General features: G+C 43.0%; 1 protein-coding gene across 2 annotated transcripts; it reads right to left on the bottom strand.

The window, feature by feature from the left end:
* Nucleotides 1-123: 123 nt before the first annotated feature.
* Nucleotides 124-20,069, bottom strand: LOC135523855 (TBC1 domain family member 12-like). Of its 2 annotated transcripts, XM_064950827.1 has the most exons (14): nt 18,451-20,069; nt 17,446-17,569; nt 15,375-15,431; nt 10,972-11,114; nt 8,583-8,665; nt 8,133-8,250; nt 6,332-6,438; nt 5,859-5,939; nt 5,092-5,183; nt 4,943-5,014; nt 4,722-4,850; nt 4,499-4,608; nt 3,946-4,204; nt 124-2,932 (listed from the first exon to the last, which is right to left on the bottom strand). In XM_064950827.1, the coding sequence occupies exons 1-14, from the start codon at nt 19,791-19,793 to the stop codon at nt 2,861-2,863; spliced, it is 2,790 nt and encodes a 929-aa protein (XP_064806899.1). In that variant the 5' UTR covers nt 19,794-20,069; the 3' UTR covers nt 124-2,860. The 2 variants fall into 2 exon arrangements, with proteins under 2 accessions (XP_064806899.1, XP_064806901.1); XM_064950829.1 differs by lacking the exon at nt 15,375-15,431.
* Nucleotides 20,070-20,994: the final 925 nt, after the last annotated feature.

Below are 20,994 nucleotides of genomic sequence, written 5' to 3'. Positions count from 1 at the left end.
AAAAAATAAATCGAATAAAAATAAATGCCACCTAGTGGTCGGGAAGACCTCTTTGCTTGGGTGCATACACCAGCAGTCAGGAAACACTGACTGTCTGGGAATAAATAGACAATATTTTAAAAATGCAATTATCATATCTTTGATTTATTCACATAATTCATAACTTCTGGTCTGATACAGTATCACAGAGGTACTTTTTTAAATTAATTTCAAATATATTTACAAATTGTTCTAACATAGTAGTATGAAAACTGTACAATAGAGCATAGAAAAAAATGCAAAAGAAACAATATACAACTTTTTTTATATCCAATATATAAGATATGAAAAATGTCCTGTAGAACCATGAACTACAGCATTGATTAAAAAATATGTTGCATCTCAACATATAAGTCAAATGTAAAGTAACAAAAGATGCGAGCAACATCACAAATAATGTTTTAAAAGTAAATTATGTTTCATGAATAGGTGCTTTGAACAAGGGATTCATTGCTCTTTCATTCACAACAATATTAGAGCTTCACTGTGGATTCATTCACACACAAAAGCAAAACAGAAACTTCATGTGCCACGTGTTCTCTTTTGCACTTTCTATGGGTCTTTCGGAAACAAGTGCTTACTGTAATGAAAACCTATTACTGTTAGTTTAGTTGAGCAGAATCTGTTCAATGTCAAGCTTCAGAGACTTAAGAAATGCATGGGCTGTGTCACTGTTTTCATTTTGTTCCATGTTGTTATATTGGCTTGGTCCATTTTTTTTTCTTTTTCTTTTACCTTTATTTAACCAGGCAAGTCAGTTAAGAACAAATTCTTATTTTCAATGACGGCCTAGGAACAATGGGTTAACTGCCTGTTCAGAGGCAAAACAACAGATTTGTACCTTGTCAGCTCAGGGGTTTGAACTTGCAACCTTCCAGTTACTAGTCCAACGCTCCAACCACTAGGCTACCCTGCCGCATTAAATCATATACTGTAAATCTATGCTTGGAGGTGCATTTTCATTAAATATCTTATGTTAGTGAGATAAAATGCACAGATGTAACTAAGGGCCTCACTCAATTAAGAAACTCCAGACTTTTGTGATGGGACTAGATAGATGTAATGAATTGGGTCTAACTTCAGTATGTCATCATACAGTACCAGTCAAAAGTTTGGACACCTATTCATTCAAGGGTTTTTCTTTATTTTTACTATTATTTTAGAATAATAGTGAAGACATCAAAACGATGAAATAACATATATGGAATCTTGTAGTAACCAAAAGTGTCAAACAAATGTATTTTACATTTGAGATTTTTCAAAGTAGCCACCCTTTGCTTTGATGGCAGCTTTGCACACTCTTGGCATTCTCTCAACCAGCTTCATGCGGTAGTCACCTGGTATGCATTTCAATTAACAGGTGTGCCTTGATAAAAGTACATTTGTGGAATTTCTTTCCTTCTTAATGTGTTTGAGCCAATCAGTTGTGTTTTGACAGGGGTGGGGGTGGTTTTCAGATGATAGCCTTATTTGGTAAAAGACCAAGTCCATATTATGGCAAGAACAGCTAAAATAAACAAATAGAAATGACAATCCATCATTACTTTAAGACATGAAGATCAGTCAATCTGGAAAATTACAAGAACTTTGAAAGTTTCTTCAAGTGCAGTCACAAAAACCATCAAGCGCTATGATGAAACTGGCTCTCACGAGGGCCACCACAGGAAAGGTAGACCCAGAGTTAGCTCTGCTGCAGGGGATAAGTTCATTAGAGTTAACTGCACCTCAGATTGCAGCCTAAATAAATGCTTCAGAGTTCAAGTAACAGACATATCTCAACATCAACTGTTCAGAGGAGACTGTGTGAATCAGGCCTTCATGGTTGAATTGCTGCAAAGAAACCACTACTAAACAACACCAATAAGAAGAGACATGCTTGGGCCAAGAAACACAAGCAATGGACATTAGACCGGTGGAAATCTGTCCTTTGGTCTAATGAGTCTACATTTGAGATTTTTGGTCCCATCCGTCGTGTTTTTGTGAGACGCAGAGTCGATGAATGGATGATCTCCATGTGTAGTTCCGTCCGTGAAGCATGGAGGTGTGATGGTGTGGGGGTGCTTTGATGGTGACACTGTCAGTGATTTATTTAGAATTCATGGCACACTTAACCAGCATGGCTACCACAGAATTCTGCAGCGATATGCCATACCGTCTGGTTTGCGCTTAGTGTTACTATCATTTGTTTTTCAACAGGACAATGACACAACACACCTCGAGGCTGTGTAAGGGCTATTTGACCAAGAAGGAGAGTGATGGAGTGCTGCATCAGATGACCTGGCCTCCACAATCCCCCGACCTTAACCCAATTGAGATGGTTTGGAATGAGTTGGACCGCAGAGTGAAGGAAAAGCAGCCAACAAGTGCTCAGCATGTGTAGGAACCCATTCAAGACTGTTGGAAAAGCATTCCAGGTGAAGCTGGTTGAGAGAATGCCAAGAGTGTGCAAAGCTGTCGTCAAGACAAAGCGTGGCTACTTTGAATCTAAAATCTATTTGGACTTGTTTAACAATTTTTTGGTTACTACATGATTCCATATATGTTATTTCATAGTTTTGATGTCTTCACTATTATTCTAAAATAATAGTAAAAAAAGAAAAACCCTTGAATGAGTAGGTCTGCCCAAACTTTTGACTGGTACTGTATATTAATGATATACTACCATAAATACTCTAAATTCAATAAAATTGCCAATGGTGTTCAAGGCCTCCATCTTCAAGTATGAAATTCTTTGAGGTCCATTTACCATGATCAATCTAAGGTGATCAAAGCCTCTCAATTAAAGAGAGGAACATGATCATTCAAATGTTCCACTGCTGAATCATAAACTCTTAAGTGCTGGGTTGCAATTCCTGTCCATGTCCTTGTTGTCCTTTATCAACGCGTGAAATACCTGGAGAGGAGAGAGCAAATCTTAGCATAAAACTGCAACCGGTCATTCTTTTTAGGCAAACACAATAAATAAACACCTGTAGGTGGTGCTGTGTAGCCTACATTTCCACAAAAAAAGCAGACTATCATACAGGTTCTTTCCAATTTATTTCTGTAACTGACACACACTGAGTATACAAAACATTAAGAACATCTGCTCTTATCGATGACATACAGTAGACTGATCCCTTATTGATGTCACTTGTTCAATCCACTCCAGTCAGTGTAAATGAAGGGGAGGAGACGGGTTAAATCATGATTTTTAAGCCTTGAGACAATTGAGACACTGATTGTATATGTGTGCCATTCAGAGGGTGAATGGGCAAGCCAAAATATTTAAGTGCCTCTGAACAAAGTATGCTAGTAGGTGCCAGGCGCACTAGTTTGTGTCAAGAACTGCAACGCTGCTGGGGTTTTCCACGCTCAACAGTTTCCTGTGTGTGTCGAGAGTGGTCCACCACCCAAATGACATTCAGCTAACTTGACACAACTGTGGGAGGCATTGGAGTGAACATGGGCTAGCATTCCTGTGGAACGCTTTCGACACCTTGTCGAGTCCATGCACCGATGCATTGAGGCTGTTCTGTGGGGGCAAAAGGGAAGGTGTTCCTAATGTTTTGTGTACTCAATGTACATTCATTCACCTGTAGGTGGTGTAGTATATGAATTGTTGGACCCAACAAGTGCGAATCTATGATAAAGATGTCTTCCATATAGCAGTGGCTGAGTTATGTGTAATTTCTAAACTGCTCCTGGCCACACAAGTGGCACGTGTGACGGACGGGCAGACCAGGGACTGGACATAACTACAGGCTATTTTTGATGAATTCTGGGAGCATGGCCCAGTTCACTCAATAGGCTACAGAAATGGCTTCAACCCAACCACATAATAACATTCTTGTATGTTTATTGTCACTCCGCGCAAACGTATCCATTTTCTCACTTTCATGTCTTCTTCTGTTTAGAGGAACTGACCTGGGACCATTTTCTGTTTCCATTGAGCATGGGCGCGGCCGCAATGCAGGCGAACAGCCTATCTGAGCCTATATCCTCAGGGAGGCGTGTCAGAAACTGGGCGCTGCGGATGAAATCCAACTGTAGGAGCACGTCCTCATACAGACGCAGAATCCCCAGACCCGTCCGGAACAGGAACTCCTCGCCGTCACGACAGAATACGTCCCACACGCGACACGCCACGTCCAATGGCAACGACTTACTGTACAGAGTGAAGATCCTGTACACAGACACAGAAGCATGCATTCACAAACAAACGAACGCAAGCAAGTTCACCACACACACACACACACACACACACACACACACACACACACACGCACACGCACACGCACAAAAGTGGCAGTTAGCAGAATGGTGAATGCAGATTATTTAATCTAGAGCTTACAGTAGCTGTGCTCTTATAACTGTGAATACTGAGCTGATAGCATGACTGGAACTAAAAGTTGAAGGCCACACTAAAGAGAGCTGCTACATACTTTCAAATGTTCACAGAGATCCCATAGGTACTTACCAGTCTATGAGATAGAGATCTGGGGTGAGGTTGGAGCTCTGGAAGTGGTTAAATAGTTTTGGGAGGTTCTCTTCAAAGAACACCTCGAATGCAGCAAAGTATTTCAGCATCTAGAGAAGAAGAACGGTAGCGAGAGATTCAGTGACGACTAACTCAGTCCTGTTAAAGTCGTTTTAGAGAGAGGACAATTTTCCACAGTGGCCCCTGTGGAAGTGGGCCTCACCAGATCATGGTCCACTCTGAAAAAGGCCAGCTGACAAGGTTTGTTGAGCAGGTTAGCGAATGCGATGAAGGCATCAGCTTCCTCCAGGTTGAGGATTAACACTGCAGCTATGAAGGACATGCCCTGGACCTGAACGAGAACAGAGCCGCCATTTCACTTTACAACCCCCGCAGTATGGGAGAAAATAAGGACAAAGAGTGCTGTTTTGACGTGTTACTCACATATCCCACGTCAGGTCTGTAACAGGTGTAGGCCCCCAGCACACTGTGGAGGAGATCGTGATATGGCCCACCCTGTGGTTGAAGACAATCAGAGGATGAGAAAAGCCATGGAGCGCACTCACACACACGGGGTAAGAGATTTACTGTACCTTCTGGAAGATAAAAAGAGGAGGGAATGTGCGGGATATGTCCAGCTTGATCAGGTCCAGACTGGACTCTCTGTCTGCCAGCGATGCCCCATCTCGGATCGAAACACGAACAAATTATGTTAAAAACATCATAAGAGAAAGGATAAAACGGAACCATTTCAGTTTGCTACAATAAACTGATCTCCAGCTTGTCTGATCTCTCTGTATCGTTGTTTGTGCATGATAGGCCGAGTAACTCAGCAATCAATGACCGATACAGAGACACTGATGCAGTGCCAATATTTTGTAACTTAAAACGATGCCAAGAGGAGACAGGCTGCAAATCTCTCTGTTCAGCTCTATTAAATCCTGTTGGATCCATCTCCTAAGGCTCTCGTTGGCAAAAACACAGTCTTTCTAATGCGCTACAGATGTTAGCGCTTTGAATGTGTCACTATTGACTCTCAGTACTGAACCAATGGGCAGACAGTCTGACATGATGGTAGAAACAGGCGCTTTACAGATCACTAGAGGAAAAACAACAGAAAGCCTTTGCACCAAGCCTGCAAATGGCTGCTGAGTGAGGGGGATTTGTGCAGTAATGTGACGCCAATGTGGCAAAGTTTTAGTTCCACAATGTGTCAAGGACCTCAGATGTAAAAGCAACGGGAGGAAATAGCATTGTCTCAAACAGGAAGAGAGGAGAATGGATGTGTTTGTTTGAGGCTGAGATTCACAGTCTTGTCCCCTGAGGGCTTCTCCCCCCCCCACCCCCGCCTCAGACCAACCGTCAGCCTCTGTTTCTGAACCCGTCTCACTGAAACTCCTCCATCTCTCCTTTGCTCTGGAGAGGAATATTTCATACAGCTCTGTAGAAAAGGAAAGAAGATTACTCTCTCAATGAGTCAGGACGTCTACTTTGCATTTTTCTGTAAACCACAAAGGCACTTTCTGGCAGTGAAACATGGAGGCAATCCAGAAATTCCTTCCACTCACAACACAACAGGCTGGTACATATACTCCAGCTGAAAGTGGGGAAAGTGCTTGTTTTGATAGAAAACAAACAATACCCGCGCACTACATTTTTAGATGTACAACGTTGGCCATATTAATACATTCCAATGTACTTTATGTGTATTGCCACATAACTTGACTTTGTTTGTATTTTTCTGAATGCAAATCTGATCCTATTCTGCCATTGGGAATACTGAATTATGCTGGGCGTTCTACGAGTTATGACTATTGAAACACCATTACATACCTGGGGTGATGTTGAGCTCGTTGCCTATGGCCAGGCTCCAGACCTTTCCTCGGACGTTGGGGGGCAAGCCCTGCCACCAGAGCTCTCGCACCCGTCGAGTGTTACGCCTACAGGGGGACACAAACAGACTGGCATGGGCCTGCTGCACATGGGAGCCCTGACCTATGCCTACAAGCCTACTGACCGACTGGTTTACTGACCAAGTTACTGACTGGTCGATTGAGTCGACTGGTTCACTGACTGATTGGCTGTCTGGGTGGCTAATTAAATGGCTGACTGACTGAGTTACTGACTGAATACTGTACCAGAGGAGGCTCCTCAGAGGGTGAAGGACCGTCCTCCTCATAGCTAAAACCAAATCATTGATTAAAACACTGTTTTGCAATGAAGGTCTACAGTAACATCACCAGCACTCTGTAGGGTAACGCCATGGGGAAGCCACAGGACAGTTAGCTTCTGTCCTCCTCGGGGTACATTGACTTCAATACAAAACCTAGGATGCTCATGATTTTCACCTCCTTCCATAGACTTGCACAGTAATTACGACAACTTCCAGAGGACGCCCTCCAACCTATCAGGGCTTGCAGCATGAACTGACATGTTGTCCACCCAATCAAAGGATCAGAGAATGAATCTTGTACTGAAAGCATAAGCTACAGCTAGCTAGCACTGCAGTGCATAAAATGTGGTGAGTAGTTGACTCAAAGAGAGACAAAGACAATAGTTCAACTGTTAATTTCTTCCAAAATTAAGGAGAAGCAAGAGAGAGAGAGATTTGGTAGTATTTTTTTAAAAAACTTTCACTTAGCTCATGAATGCAGCTAGCTAGCTAGTTTAGCCTACTCGAACACTCGGCTCAAACAGAGAGGGATGCTAAGTTAGCCAGCTGGCTATGGCTATCCAACACTGGAACTCTTCCAAGTCAAGGTAAGCTTTTATTAAGTTATTGCCACCGGCGCACACCAGTGTAACTGCTAAACTGCTTTCTGACTGTACACTGTACTGCATGACTATGATGTGACAACAATGTAGGCTGTGTGTAGCGGTTAGCGGTCAATGGTCATGATTTGAAGGTTTGGCTTGGAAAGTTTTTTTTGCCTGGTCACAGACAGCTGATGTGTTGTGCACTGAAGTCGACAAGCGAAGGGGAAATGTGAGCGGAGGAGAGCGCGTAGATAGTTGGGGGAAGGAATTATATATGCAACGAGCAAAGTGATCATGCTGTTTTTATGTGGCTGCTATGAAAGTGAACTGTGTTTGCATGTGATCAGGGGTGTATTCATTTTGCCGATTCGGTTGAAAAATGTTTCTTAAGTGGAAGCAAACGGAATGAAACGGGGATAACAATAACTGAATTTATCCAATAGAAACTCTCATTTGCAACTATTTGGACTAATGATTACACCCTAGATCAGATAGATGCAGGCAATAATTTGCAAGGAGGTATTGAATGTGTCACTGTCTGTCATCTTGATTACTCAAAATTCTCTATCTGTGCACCTACGTTGTAAACTTTTATTCATAGCTAGGTTGTAGCATCATGATGGGTAAAGGGAAAATTAGAGTATCATGTAGTAGCCTAAACCTATCGATGTTACATTGAGCTGGGTGAATGGAATATGAATGACAGTCATCCAATATGCTGTAATAGAAACAAGGCCATGCTCATAAAAAATGTATCATCATCCCTCATCTTAAACGGCACCGACCACCACTGTACTGTACTGACTGGATACTCTCCATCGCTTCCCCATGCCAGTGGAGAGTTGTTTAGCAGGAAGTGACTAGCTAGCTAACTCACGTGTTTTCCCAGTTGGGCAGGATGTCGTTGTTCCAGACCACCATGGCGTTGGCGATGCTTTCCTCCTGCTTAAACCTCTCCTTCATCTCTTTCCTCTTCCTCTGGGCCTCCTTCAATTCTGTGGGGAGGGGGGCACAAATCCTTTGGTTACACTTCATAATAACTTTTAATGAATACGCCATTAGAAATGCTTATGAATGTTAACAGATGCTTATAAATGTGTTTAAAAAAAATATCTATTTTATTTTCCTTCGGCTTTACAATTGTTATCATGATGTAAAGTGGCAAAAGTATGTTCAAGTTCTGGCTTTAGCAACGGCTTCAACTGACAGAATGAGCGAAGTAACATCTGGAGGTCTATACAGTGGACAGGTCAAATGTGGCTGACCTTGCACAGCCCTGAAAAGACAGTGAAATGGAAGGGGTGAGAGAGAAATGCATTAGCAGTACCTCTCTTCTTGGCCTCGGCCACCATCTCGTCATACTCCTGGCGGTGACGCTGGGCCTCCTCCACAGACTTGGCAGGAAGGTTCCTGCCGAGAGAGCAGAGGAAACACGTATCAGTGTCTGTCAGTGTCAATTTCACCGTAATCAGTGCATATCACATAACCGAGGACACAAAATGGTTACTTTTAGTCAAGTTCAACACATTGAGGATTAAAGAGAGATTAACACCTACAAACAGAAAGACTGACTTTGCCTTGCAGACAGTGTGTTTGTTATGGTTCAGGCAACACACTCAGATTTCATATATCTATTCTTAATGAGGGTCTGAGGTCTTGGATCAGAGAGAGCAGCTGAGGTGACCAAGGAGTCTCACAGACAGAGAAACTCAACACCACTTGTTTTTGGACGCTGTGTGCTTCTCACTGTGTTCTTAATAGACACCACACCCTGGCCTGAGCCTAGTTGAAAATAATGTAGTGTGTGTAATATAGATCCAGTGCCTTGCAAAAGTATTCACCCCCCTTGGCATTTTTCCTATTTTGTTGCATTACAACCTGTAATTTATATGGATTTTCTTTGGATTTCATGTAATGGACATACACAAAATAGTCCAAATTGCTGAAGTGAAATGAAAAAAATAACTTGTTTCAAAAAATTATAAAAAATTCAAAACGGAAAAGTGGTGCGTGCATATGTAAACCCCTAAATAAGATCTGGAGCAACCAATTACCTTCAGAAGTCACATAATTAGTTAAATAAAGTCCACCTGTGTTTATTTTATTTAACCTTTATTTAACTAGGCAAGTCAGTTAAGAACAAATTCTTATTTTCAATGACGGAACAGTGGGTTAACTGCCTGTTCAGAGGCAGAACGACAGATTTGTACCTTGTCAGCTCGGGGGTTTGAATTTGCAACCTTCCGGTGTGCAAACTAAGTGTCACATGATCTGTCACACCATTTCAGTATACATGCCTGTTCTGTTCTGAAAGGCCCCAGAGTCTGCAACACCACTAAGCAAGGGGCACCATCAAGCAAGCAGCACTATGAAACCCAAGAAGCTCACCAAACAGGTCAGGGAAAAAGTTGTGGAGAAGTACAGATCAAGGTTGGGTTATAAAAATATATCAGAAACTTTGAACATGCCTCGGACCACCATTAAATCCATTATTAAAAATTTGAAAGAATATGGCACCACAACAAACCTGCCAAGAGAGGGACGCACACCAAAACTCATGGACCAGGCAAGTAGGGCATTAATCAGAGAGGCAACAAAGAGACCAAAGATAACCCTGAAGGTGCTGCAAAGCTCCACAGTGGAGATTGGAGTATCTGTCCATAGGACCACTTTAAGCCATACACTCCACAGAGCAGGACTTTACGGAAGAGTAGCCCAGAAAAAAATAAGCAAACATGTTTGGTGTTCGCCACAAGGCATGTGAGAAACTCCCCAGACATATGGAAGAAGGTACTATGGTCAGATGCGACTAAATTTAGCTTTTTGGCCATCAAGGAAAACACTGTCTGGCGCAAACCCAACACCTCTCATCACCCCGAGAATACCATCCCCACAGTGAAGCATGGTGGTGGCTGTGGGGATGTTTTTCACCGGCAGAGACTGGGAACTAGTCAGAATTGAAGGAATGATGGTTGGTGCTAAATACAGGACTATTCTTGAGGAAAACCTGTTTCGGTCTTCCAGAGATTTGAGACTGGGATGGAGGTTCACCTTCCAGCAGGACAATGACCCTAAGCATACTGCTGAAGCAACACTCAAGTGGTTTAAGGGGAAACATGTACATGTCTTGGAATGGCCTAGTCAAAGCTCAGACCTCAATCCAATTGAGAATCTGTGGTATGACTTAAAGATTGCTGTATATCCTCGGAACTCATCCAACTTGAAGGAGCTGGAGAAGTTTTTCCTTGAAGGGCAAAAATCCCAGTGGCTAGATGTGCCAAGCTTATAGAGCCATACCCCAAGTATGCTGCTGTAATTGCAGCAAAAGGTGGCTCTACAAAGTATTGACTTTTAGGGGGTGAATAGTTATGCACGCTCAAGTTATTTTTTTGTCTTATTTCTTGTTTGTTTCACAATAAAAAAACATTTTGCATCTCCAAAGTGGTAGGCATGTTGTGTAAAACAAATGATACAAACCCCCTAAAAATCCTATTTTAATTCCAGGTTGTAAGGTAACAAAATAGGAAAAATGCCACGGGGGGTGAAAACCTTCGCAAGCCACTGTAGGTCTAAACTTTCTCAAAACATTTGGCCTTTTCCCTCTGCAAGGACTGGAGGGCATAATAAACAAGAACAGAGGAATAAACAAAGAAATGGAAAAATGTGACAGAAATAAAGTGGAGAGAGAGTCAGATGGAGAGATAGTGTGGACTTACGCAGGCCTGTCCTCCAGTATAAGAGCTGTGGTGGACAGTGGCTCAAACTCCAGGTTCTTCCTCCGGCCCTGTTGAGGCTGAGTAGGGGACGTCCCAGCTGACGTTCCCCCAGGCCCAGCCTTGCCCACCCTGGCCTCAAACTCCTGCAGATACATCAAAAACCTGAATCCCTATAGGTACTAGAAAACACAGCCCAAATACAGGTCAACTAGCCTCTTGAGTTTACATTTGAAAGGGAGGAAAGATAGTGGCTTTAGCCGTGAGGGGTGACAGGATCAGCTGACAGGCTTGTGGAAATCACAAGGCCCATGCAGGCAGCAGCCTATGTGTCTGGGGAGGGAGAGAGAGAGGAATTAGAGAGAGAGAATGAGGGGACTAAATAGTGTGTGATGGTTGAGGGGGAGAAAATGGAGGGACTGTGGAGTGTGTGATAGTTGTTGATGACTGTGGAGAGCGATCTGGAGAGAGGTCGAGAGAGAGAGAGAGAGAGAGAGCATCCTTAGGGTGTACAGTTGAAGTCAGAAGCTTACATACACTGAGGTTGGAGTCATTAAAACTCGTTTTTTCAACCACTCCATACATTTCTTGTTACCAAACTACAGTTTTGACAAGTCGGTTAGGACATCTACTTTGTGCATGACACAAGTCATTTTTCCAACAATTGTTTACAGATTATTTCACAGTATCACAATTCCAGTGGGTTAGAACTAGGTTGACTGTGCCTTTAAACAGCTTGGAAAATTCCAGAAAATGATGTCATGGCTTTAGAAGCTTCTGATAGGCTAATTGACATAATTTGAGTCAATTTGAGGTGAACTTGTGGATGTATTTCAAGGCCTACCTTCAAACTCAGTGCCTCTTTGCTTGACATCATGGGAAAATCAAAAGAAATCAGCCAAGACCTCAGAAAGAAATTGCAGACCTCCACAAGTCTGGTTCATCCTTGGGAGCAATTTCCAAACGACTGAAGGTACCACGTTCATCTGTACAAACAATAGCTGGCAAGTATAAACATCATGGGATGACGCAGAAATTATACCGCTCAGGAAGGAGACGCGTTCTGTCTCCTAGAAATTAACGTACTGTGATGCGAAAGGTGCAAATCAATCCCAGAACAACAGCAAAGGACTCTGTGAAGATGCTGGAGGAAACAGGTACAAAAGTATCTATATCCACAGTAAAACGAGTCCTATATCGACATAACCTGAAAGGCTGCTCAGCAAGGAAGAAACCACTGCTATAAAACCGACATAAAAAATCCAGACTACGGTTTGCAACTGCACATGGGGACAAAGATTGTACTTTTTGTAGAAATATCCTCTGGTCTGAGGACACAAAAATAGAACAGTTTGGCCATAATGACCATCGTTATGTTTGGAGGAAAAAGGGGGACGCTTGCAAGCCAAAGAACATCATCCCAACCGTGAAGCACGGGGCGGCAGCATCATGTTATGGTGGTGCTTTGCTGCTGGAGGGACTGGTGCATTTCAGAAAATAGATGGCTTCATGAAGAAGGAAAATTATGTGGATATATTGAGGCAACATCAAGACATCAGTCAGAAGTTAAAGCTTGGTCGCAAATGGGTCTTTCATATGGACAATGACCCCAAGCATACTTCCAAAGTTGTGGCAAAATGGCTTTGGAGTGGCCATCACAAAGCCCTGACCTCAATCATATAGAAAATGTGTGGGTAGAACTGAAAAGACGTGTGCAAGCAAGGAGGCCTACAAACCTGACTAGGTCTTAGGTCAGTTAGGATTAATTGTCAGGAGTTGTGAAAAAACTGAGTTTAAATGTATTTGTCTACGGTGTATGTAAACCTCCGACTTCAACTGTACATCACGAGTCATGTCTAAGGGGTCAATGAATGCCCCTGATATCCAATGCGTTTGTTTCATGCAAGTTGGTGCATTGACTATCTAATAGACCAAATGACTAGATGTATCACCATACATCCCTCAGCTCCACTACACAAAACAAGGCTCACCTTTGACCTTTCACCATGCATGAAACGGCTACTGTATGGATGTCAATGGCTACATTGTCTTGTGTTGTGGCTCCTTCAAGACATTTATGGGTAGTAGTTACAAAGGGGGCTATCAGAAGAAAAGGCTGGTAAGGACGGGGGAGGGGAGTTCCATCTCAGGAGAGTGAGATTTACCAAAACCAGTGAAGAATAACAGCCACCATAGTAAAAGTGGAGAAATAGGCACGGCTTTTTCACCATTTGATTGCTGCGGTCCTATAGTACTTAGAAAAGGTCAGAGTTTAACTGTGTTTAACCAACACCAATGCTTTTCTAGAGGCACACTATCATATATAATCACAAATTGTATCCCAGAAAAGCATATAGATCTCTGGGACCACTTGTAATGTCAAAGTGTATATACAATCATCATGTAATCAACTGTGTTTATTAATAAATGTCAAGTAAAATATTGCAAGGTAAACCAAAAAAATCTTAGCAATTCTTAGTAATTTTCACGATTTCACTAATATCACCAAAATCAATCAATCATAGCACATTTTTGGGCTCATGCAGTAGTATTTACCTAATTAAGTAGAAGATTGTTGAAAAAATAATGTTAAAAGTAACATCTACATTCTTAAGACACAAGTTGAAATGGTACAGTAGCTGCTTCCTGTCATGTCATTTTGATTTATAGCTGTGTAAAAACACTGGTTTTAAATGTCCAAATTCATAATCAATATGCTGAAATAAGTTGTGATACTGCATGTTGAAGGCCAAGACATAAAAATTACTCCCAACACACTTGTCACGCTTGTGTTCAAATTCTTTGTATTTTGCTAAATTAGTAACTTAAAAACTGCTCATGCATCAACATTTGCCAAGCAGTCACGCCAGACAGAAATTGATTAGCTTGTTCTACTGTAATCAATAGCGTGCACAGAGGAATCACTCACATGGATATTGTATGTAAATCAATGGTACTGGGACAATTGTCTGCCGCTACCATTTTTCGCTCTTCTGAAAGACAAACGACAACGAACTTGGGTATACTACCAGTCAATAGATAAGAACCTGTAGTGGCCATTTATCAACTCATCGCCCTGTGGGACAAAGTTTACGGTAGATAACCAATACGAAAAAATAAACAACAATGGATAATTTCAACAAATAATTGCTCCACAGGTAGTTCTACATAGTGACAGCTTGACTGTCAAATCTGTGTATTTGTTTGTGGCCAGAGGCTTTGAGTGCGCCCTGATTTTCCCATTGCCATTTGAGTTTGAAAAGGACAACCACGTTCTTACATGCTGACCACAGCGCTTGAGTCGCATGCGCGAGCGTCGCAAAATAAATGTACACATATATGTTATTCAATTATCGCGCACGTCTACGTAGCCAGGCGCTAAAAATAGAACTTGGTTCTATTTGTAAAGCACAACGTGCTGCAAGTCCTGCCTCTCCCATCTCCTCATTTGTTTTTAGGAGGATATACCTACGTGCCATCTCGTCATTGGTTTTTAGGAGCATATACCATCGTGGGTGATTGAAAGATGAACTGAGGTCCACACTCCAGTTCAGTCGGTTGTGGTAATGCACCTTAAAGTTGGTTGCCAACCGCCATATAAAGTCCAGAGAAGAAGAAGCCTGAAGGAGGAGAGATTACTAGAAACGAACTCGGTTGACCGTTTTATCTGTGGATTAATTGTCAAAGTAGAGGACCTTGTGCATTTCAGGTAAGATAACAACCCAATGTTTATTTAGCAACAGCAAGCTCGCTAGCTAGCTAAATTGCCATAAATCTTAAATGCTTTTCGACCTGTCCCCAAATTAATATAATTGGTTCAGAGTTTGTTTTGATATTTCAACCTGCGTGTCCTGATCGCGTCTGGTGTAAGTGGACAAAATCAACTTGCGTGCATGCAGTCTGGTCAGCATTGTTAGACATGCGACAGACAAGTGCATATGATAAAATCAATGGTACCAAACCAAAGATATTCATTTATTTAAATCTATCGATTTAGTGTCATCTTGATGACTATAAATGTTTATATTAAGTTCACCAATCTGAAGTTGAAATGTGTAATTTCACTTCGTTGCTTGAGGTGAAAATGCAAGCTTGTGTAAGGTAGTAACACAAACTGCCCACATTAGGGAAATGTGCGTATTATTAAATAACTGAATATGGCAAAACAACTCAACATGTCAATTTCAGATGTTAGAATATGTTGCCTAGTCAAAGAATTGCAACAATGACAATACTGCATTAAATTATTATTATTTTTTCCCCCAGCATGCATTTCCCCCTACTCTGTTAGTACTAGGGTGGGCATGGACATGAGTTGTATGGTCAATGGAAATGGTTGCTTAGCAGCCCCATGCAGATAGGAGATTGAGAAGATGACTGAAAAGGAAACTCGAGAAAGTCCATACCCCTGCGCTTAAGAGATTTGGTGTGGACACAGACGCGAGACCATCTGGAATATTCTCCTGATGAAAGAAGAACAACGTTTAAACTCAGTTCAAAAGTGTCTATCAAAGTGTCTATCAAAAAAAGAAGAAGAATAATGTCAAGTAATTCAGGGTAACCACTTTATTTGGATAGTCCATCTGTAGATGCTCTACAGACTATCAGTAACATTTCAACTATCTATCTATTAACCCTATCCCAAACCTTAACCCTTATCCTAGCCCTAAGCTTAACCCTTATTCTAAACCTAACTAACCTTAACAGACAGTTTGTTGATCGTATGACCACCTGTAGAGCATCTACCGATGGACTATTCGGACTATCCAGATAAAGTGTGACCCTTCAGTACACATCCAACCCACATAAGCAACTTTGCCCTTTGGCACTGGAAAGGACGATAGGCAACTTTATTGAAAAGGCCTCTGTTGGAGATGCAATTCAATCCCTACCCTTGCAGGTAGAACAACTGCATGAAGGATCAACCCATCACCTGAGCTTCTATACGGCACATTTCTGGAACACATTACAGATGGACCCTCTGACACCTAGATCCCTACTCTAACCTGTGTAGCTCACTCGAGATGAGGTCACTCTCTTTTAGTCATAATCTCAGTAGGACAGTGAGGCTTATAAACGCTCATCTCTCATCTCGTCTGCAGCTGTATGTACTAGAGTTGAGTGCACTACTAATCCAGTGAAGGGAAACATTTAACTGGCTTCAGTGTCTGTTTCCATCCAGGCATGAAATCATGCATTAGTGCCTCCAATGGCTGTGGAGACGGACCTGTACCTGCATGGCAGAGTAGGGGAGGGAGACAGGGAGTGAGGAGAAGAGGAAGAGAGAGGAAGGAAGGACATAGCCAGGGGCTGAGGGCAGGAGACGGCTGAGGCCAGGAGATGGGCATAATTCAAGCTCAATCGAGGCTCAACATACCAGGCAAGAGGCATACACCTTGAATAAGACCTACTCTTTACTCAGGCAGCCAGCCAGGCAGCTAGCCAGACCCAGGGACAGAGCCAGGCCCCAGGGCCTGCCAGGCTCCAACCTGGATGACCTGAACCCTACTCTCTCGTCGGTGTTGGGAAGGAGTAGGCCAAGTAGAGGCCGACTTAAAGCCTTTGTCACACCACTATATATAAGCTCTGATGCCATTATTACCAGGCACTCTATTATAGGATTCTCAGAAGAAATGATATCTTGACGTTAAAGAATCTACTCGAGCTGTGAGCATGAGATGCTATCAGTATGCTACCTGGTCAGACAAGTATAGGTGAGTTGTCAGAATAGGGCGTAGGGAATGACTGTTATGCTGTGTCATTGCGTGTTGCACAAGGCTGCAATTTTACTGTGTCCGTTTCAAGTGGCAACTACTGAATCGTGTGATACAAAACAAAAGGGCTACAATGCAATGCATCATAGGTGAAGGAGTTGAACAGAAGGGGTGTAAATGCCTTGGAGATTAAACAGTTGTAGTCGTTTACTTTCTTTAAAGCATTAAGCTATGTTAACAAATTGAGTTTGGGTATGTAAGGCTGACATAATCCCTATTCATTAGGGTTAAGTCCTGACTAGCACGTGGGAAAAAATGATCTTGGCTAAATATTGAGCTCATGGCATCCACCTCGACTTTACTAGTACATTCCTAGATGACGCACTTCTGGATTCCCTCCAGGCGGGGTCAGATAGCTTTCTCTCCCATACACAATACTTTACAGGAAGTTAGGTCAGTTAATAGGTCTGTGAATAACTACTGTAGCAGTGACATCGGGGCCAACATTCAAAAAGCTTCTCAGAGTAGGAGTGTGGATCTAGGATCAGTTTTGTCTTTCAAATAATAATGAATAAGATTATATGGACAGGGATGACCTGATCCTAGATCAGCACTCCTACTCTCATATGCTTTATGTATACGGGCCCAGGGCCTCCATGTCAATGAAATCCTTTTCATTATGATCTAAAAGACACAGCTGATCCTTGATCAGCACTCCTAATCTGACATGCTTTATTCATGAATATGGGCCTGGGACACCAACCTGCTGTATGGTCCTGGAGTCCTTGGGAGCGCTCTCTCTAGCGGGAACCTTCCCAAACAGCTTCCAACCAGGAACATTCTGAGACGGACCCTTCGGCTCTCTCTGCTTCTTGGGAAATAAACTCCTGACCAGACAGAAAAGCCAGGACAATGAGTGGGCAATTTTTAATGATGACACACTTATTTTATTCCCCCTGCCAGCTAAACGGTTTTGATGAGTCGACGTACTGAGAAATCAGGGTTATTAAATGTCTTTCTGAATCACTTCCTAGATCGGACAAAAGTCATACTGATATGGTCAGTTCAGTTGCCACTGAATGAGTGATATGCAGCCACTCTTATTTAATAAATTGGATCAATTTCACCTGATCCTATGCGGGACCATGAACCTAGGAGTTAACACTTCACATGAAGGTTTACAAAGGAGTTATAAGTAGCTCATAAACTGTTATTTATTATATTATATCAATCAAATGTATTTATAAAGCCCTTCTTACATCAGCTGATGTCACAATATTATAGCTACCAATCATGGTCTAAGTATTTATTAGAGATGTATAAACTATCTATGAACTAATAATGAAGTGTTTCTAATTCATTAGCACCTACTGTAAAGTGTAACAACCTAGGGGATGTCCGTGTGTGGGAACACCGTTACTACAGTATTCACTGCAGCTGGCTCCATTTCCACCAGGTCTCTGCCTGCTCTAAATGTTGAATGAGACAGAGGCCTAGTTCTAGTCGCTGGCTTTGTTTGTTATGTCCTGGTGTGCCGTTACAATACCAATACACAGTTTTGCAAGGCGAGGAAGATTAATGGCAGTGACTGCTGTTTTAAAGGGTTTAAATTGCATCAAAAATATGGCTATACGGAGTATAAAAGGCAAACCTTGATGTAAAGCGAAGTAAGCACACGGTGACAAAGTTTGTACCTCTCGTTCCTTGCAGAAAATGCACTCGTCACCATGCAAATAATCTCAGCCAACAAATACAACAACTCATTTACCTGCCAAAATACTCAGCAATGCCGGGTCTTTTGGACTGTAAAGCCAGTTCTGAGGGGTCTGCCGAGACTACACTCAGGCCCTCTGGTATATCCCCTGGGGCAGACTGACGTCTGCTGGACTCAAAGGTGTTCCTGGAGCTCAGACTGACGTCCATGAATCGGAGGTCACTGTGGCCCTGGGCCCCCAGCTCCGCGAAGGTCTCCCCATCCTCATCCCCTGGACTGAGAATGGTGGAGGAGTCATAGCTCACACTGTTGGGCACAGTCCTGGTACTGAGCGCCTGAGGATGGGGTCTGGAAGAAAGATCATCTCCTAGGTGACCAGATGCTGAAGGTTCCTCTCCCTGAATGGTGTCTGGTTTAGCACTGACCCTACAGGGGTCTTTCGTTGGTGCTGGGCTTGATGGTAAACCCTGAGAGTTGAGATTGGATGTAGCACCACCAGATAGATCTCCTGCTACGTTAGCTTGTGTCCTAGGCTGGGCCCCGGCTCCGTCAGGTTCCACTCTGATATTGCAGGATTCGTGATGTCCCTCCCCTGCACTCATTGCAATTGAGGAGGGTTTTTCACACTGTGTGTTAGAGAGACATGTTGCAGCTCCATCCAAAATAATTGTTACAACTGTCTCTGTGTGTAACTTGGCGCTGCTGTGTCCTATAAATAATCCACCATTTGCCATTTTGGCCTCCTTGTCAGGGGTCATACTCCAGTTAATCGGTGGGCTAATAACAGCATCACTGCTGAGGGTGCTCTGAATAACACTGTCTGTGTCCCAATTCGAGAGCCCCTCTGGAACAGTCCGGGAGGCAGCTGTGCAGCTCAGTTCAAGCTGGCCATTGCAGGAGTGTGTTAATGACTCTACAGTCTCAGCTGCTGTCACAAAGTTCAATGGTGGATGACAGGCATCTATTTCTTCTGCAGAGGATTCCTTGTTCTTCTCTGCCAGTGAAATCCTCTGGAGAGCATTCCCGTCCATTTCCTCTCGATTCACTGCAGCGACAGCAGAGGAGTTCCCTGTCTTGGCGCCTACCATTGTTGACACAGTAAAACCGTTTGTAGCAGAGTCACAACCTGGCTCAGGAATAACACAATTGCTTACAGTGCCACCGGATGGACTGTCAGTAACTAAAACCGTGGAACGGCCAATATCCTCTCCTGCTTCACCCGACTCCCTGCTGTCACTGCAACCCGTTGCGTCCCTGCTGACATGTTTAGAGATACGAGCTGCCGCTTCGGCGGTACCGTGAAACAGCGGCTGGGTAACACATGTGCTGCTGGTCCCCTTTTCGTTCGCACCAACACAGAAAGCCGGTGGAGAAAAGATATTATATGCCTTTTCCATGTCATTCACATTCCCTACACCACTGCTCCATAACAAAAACGCTGTGGTGGCTGGTTCAGCTTTGCTTGCTCTTTCCCCGTTTTTCCTTGTCTAGCTATTATGCCTATCATGATCTCAGAGAGTATCCCTCCTTACAGAATGACGCAAATCAAAATACGGTTGCTATTCCGAGCGACGGCGGCAGGAAAAGGGGGAAATATCAGTCGCCTGGTCGTGTATAATTTTTGTTGTTAGAAAAACCGGCAGCCGCCCCCATTTGGGCGGTGAGCAGGAGCCATTTTGAGATTCCAATGACGTAGAAGGGGAAAGCAAATCACCAGCCACGCAGACGGAAAATATGGGATGAGGGGACATCTGCTGTCCATACGGAGCTATAACACGCCTGGTTTATCCGAGGCTAGTTTTTTTAAAGCACAACGCGCAAGTATTCAGGCTTCGTTGGTTCAGCACAAGTATCCCGTCATTTGTAACGGAACACACAACAATGGAGGTAGGCTAAGACCTGGAAAGAGTTGATCACTCAATAGGCTACAGTTTAATTTGGTTCACTTCATATACACAGACCACCTGTAGAACCCAGTTTAGTTTCAGCACCATGGAGAGCGCCAATGAAATAAACCACTTGGGCAGTGGGCACTGATTCGTCTTATTTACCTGTAGATGCTTAGAGGCATCTAAATAAGAGGCTATGCCTAGGGACATCAAACGTTCACCCTGCTGCACAGAGGACAGACCCTATAGTCCTGGGCCTTAGCATCAAAAACGCGATGTGGCGGATTCACACGTTAATTTACCGTGGCATGTGCTCATAGGACCTAGAATAAAAATAATGTATCTTTCATCTCTGTGTTTCATAATTTTCAAAGAGGCTGAATCTCACCGGACAAAGCATCGGAGTGAGCAAAACAGCGCCCCTCTGTCTCTTTATGTGTATGCCATCTATCTGATGTTATATGGCCAAAAAAGAGTATGACATTGTTGCCGCCCCTCGTATTGAATGCAAGGGAAACCAGCGAGCCTATGGCCTCCCTTGGTTTAAAAAAACATAAAATAATTGCTAATCAGACTTGAGCGAAACTGAGTGAGCTCAACTGTGAATGGGGCTGGAGCACCAAAAAAAGTGTAAAGGGGAGCCAGTTTGGATTTGGCTTCACTGCAATCACATCACACCAAGAGAAATAGGTAATTGACAGAAAAAACT

The sequence above is a fragment of the Oncorhynchus masou genome, chromosome 31 (assembly GCF_036934945.1).
Source record: "Oncorhynchus masou masou isolate Uvic2021 chromosome 31, UVic_Omas_1.1, whole genome shotgun sequence".
NCBI classification, from domain to species: domain Eukaryota; kingdom Metazoa; phylum Chordata; class Actinopteri; order Salmoniformes; family Salmonidae; genus Oncorhynchus; species Oncorhynchus masou.
Note: the sequence above shows the minus strand (reverse complement) of the source record. Positions and strands in the feature narration are given on the sequence as shown.

Bases quoted from the DNA above. Each gene is read 5' to 3' on its own strand.
- LOC135523855 (XM_064950827.1), bottom strand. From the start codon at position 19,793: ATGGAAAAGGCATATAATATCTTTTCTCCACCGGCTTTCTGTGTTGGT. The intron at 6,439-8,132 runs GTGAGTTAGCTA...GTCCCCCTGTAG, and splicing joins CTGCCCAACTGGGAAAACAC to GCGTAACACTCGACGGGTGC. The intron at 5,015-5,091 runs GTACAGTAAATC...CTTCAACCACAG, and splicing joins CTCTTTTTATCTTCCAGAAG to GGTGGGCCATATCACGATCT.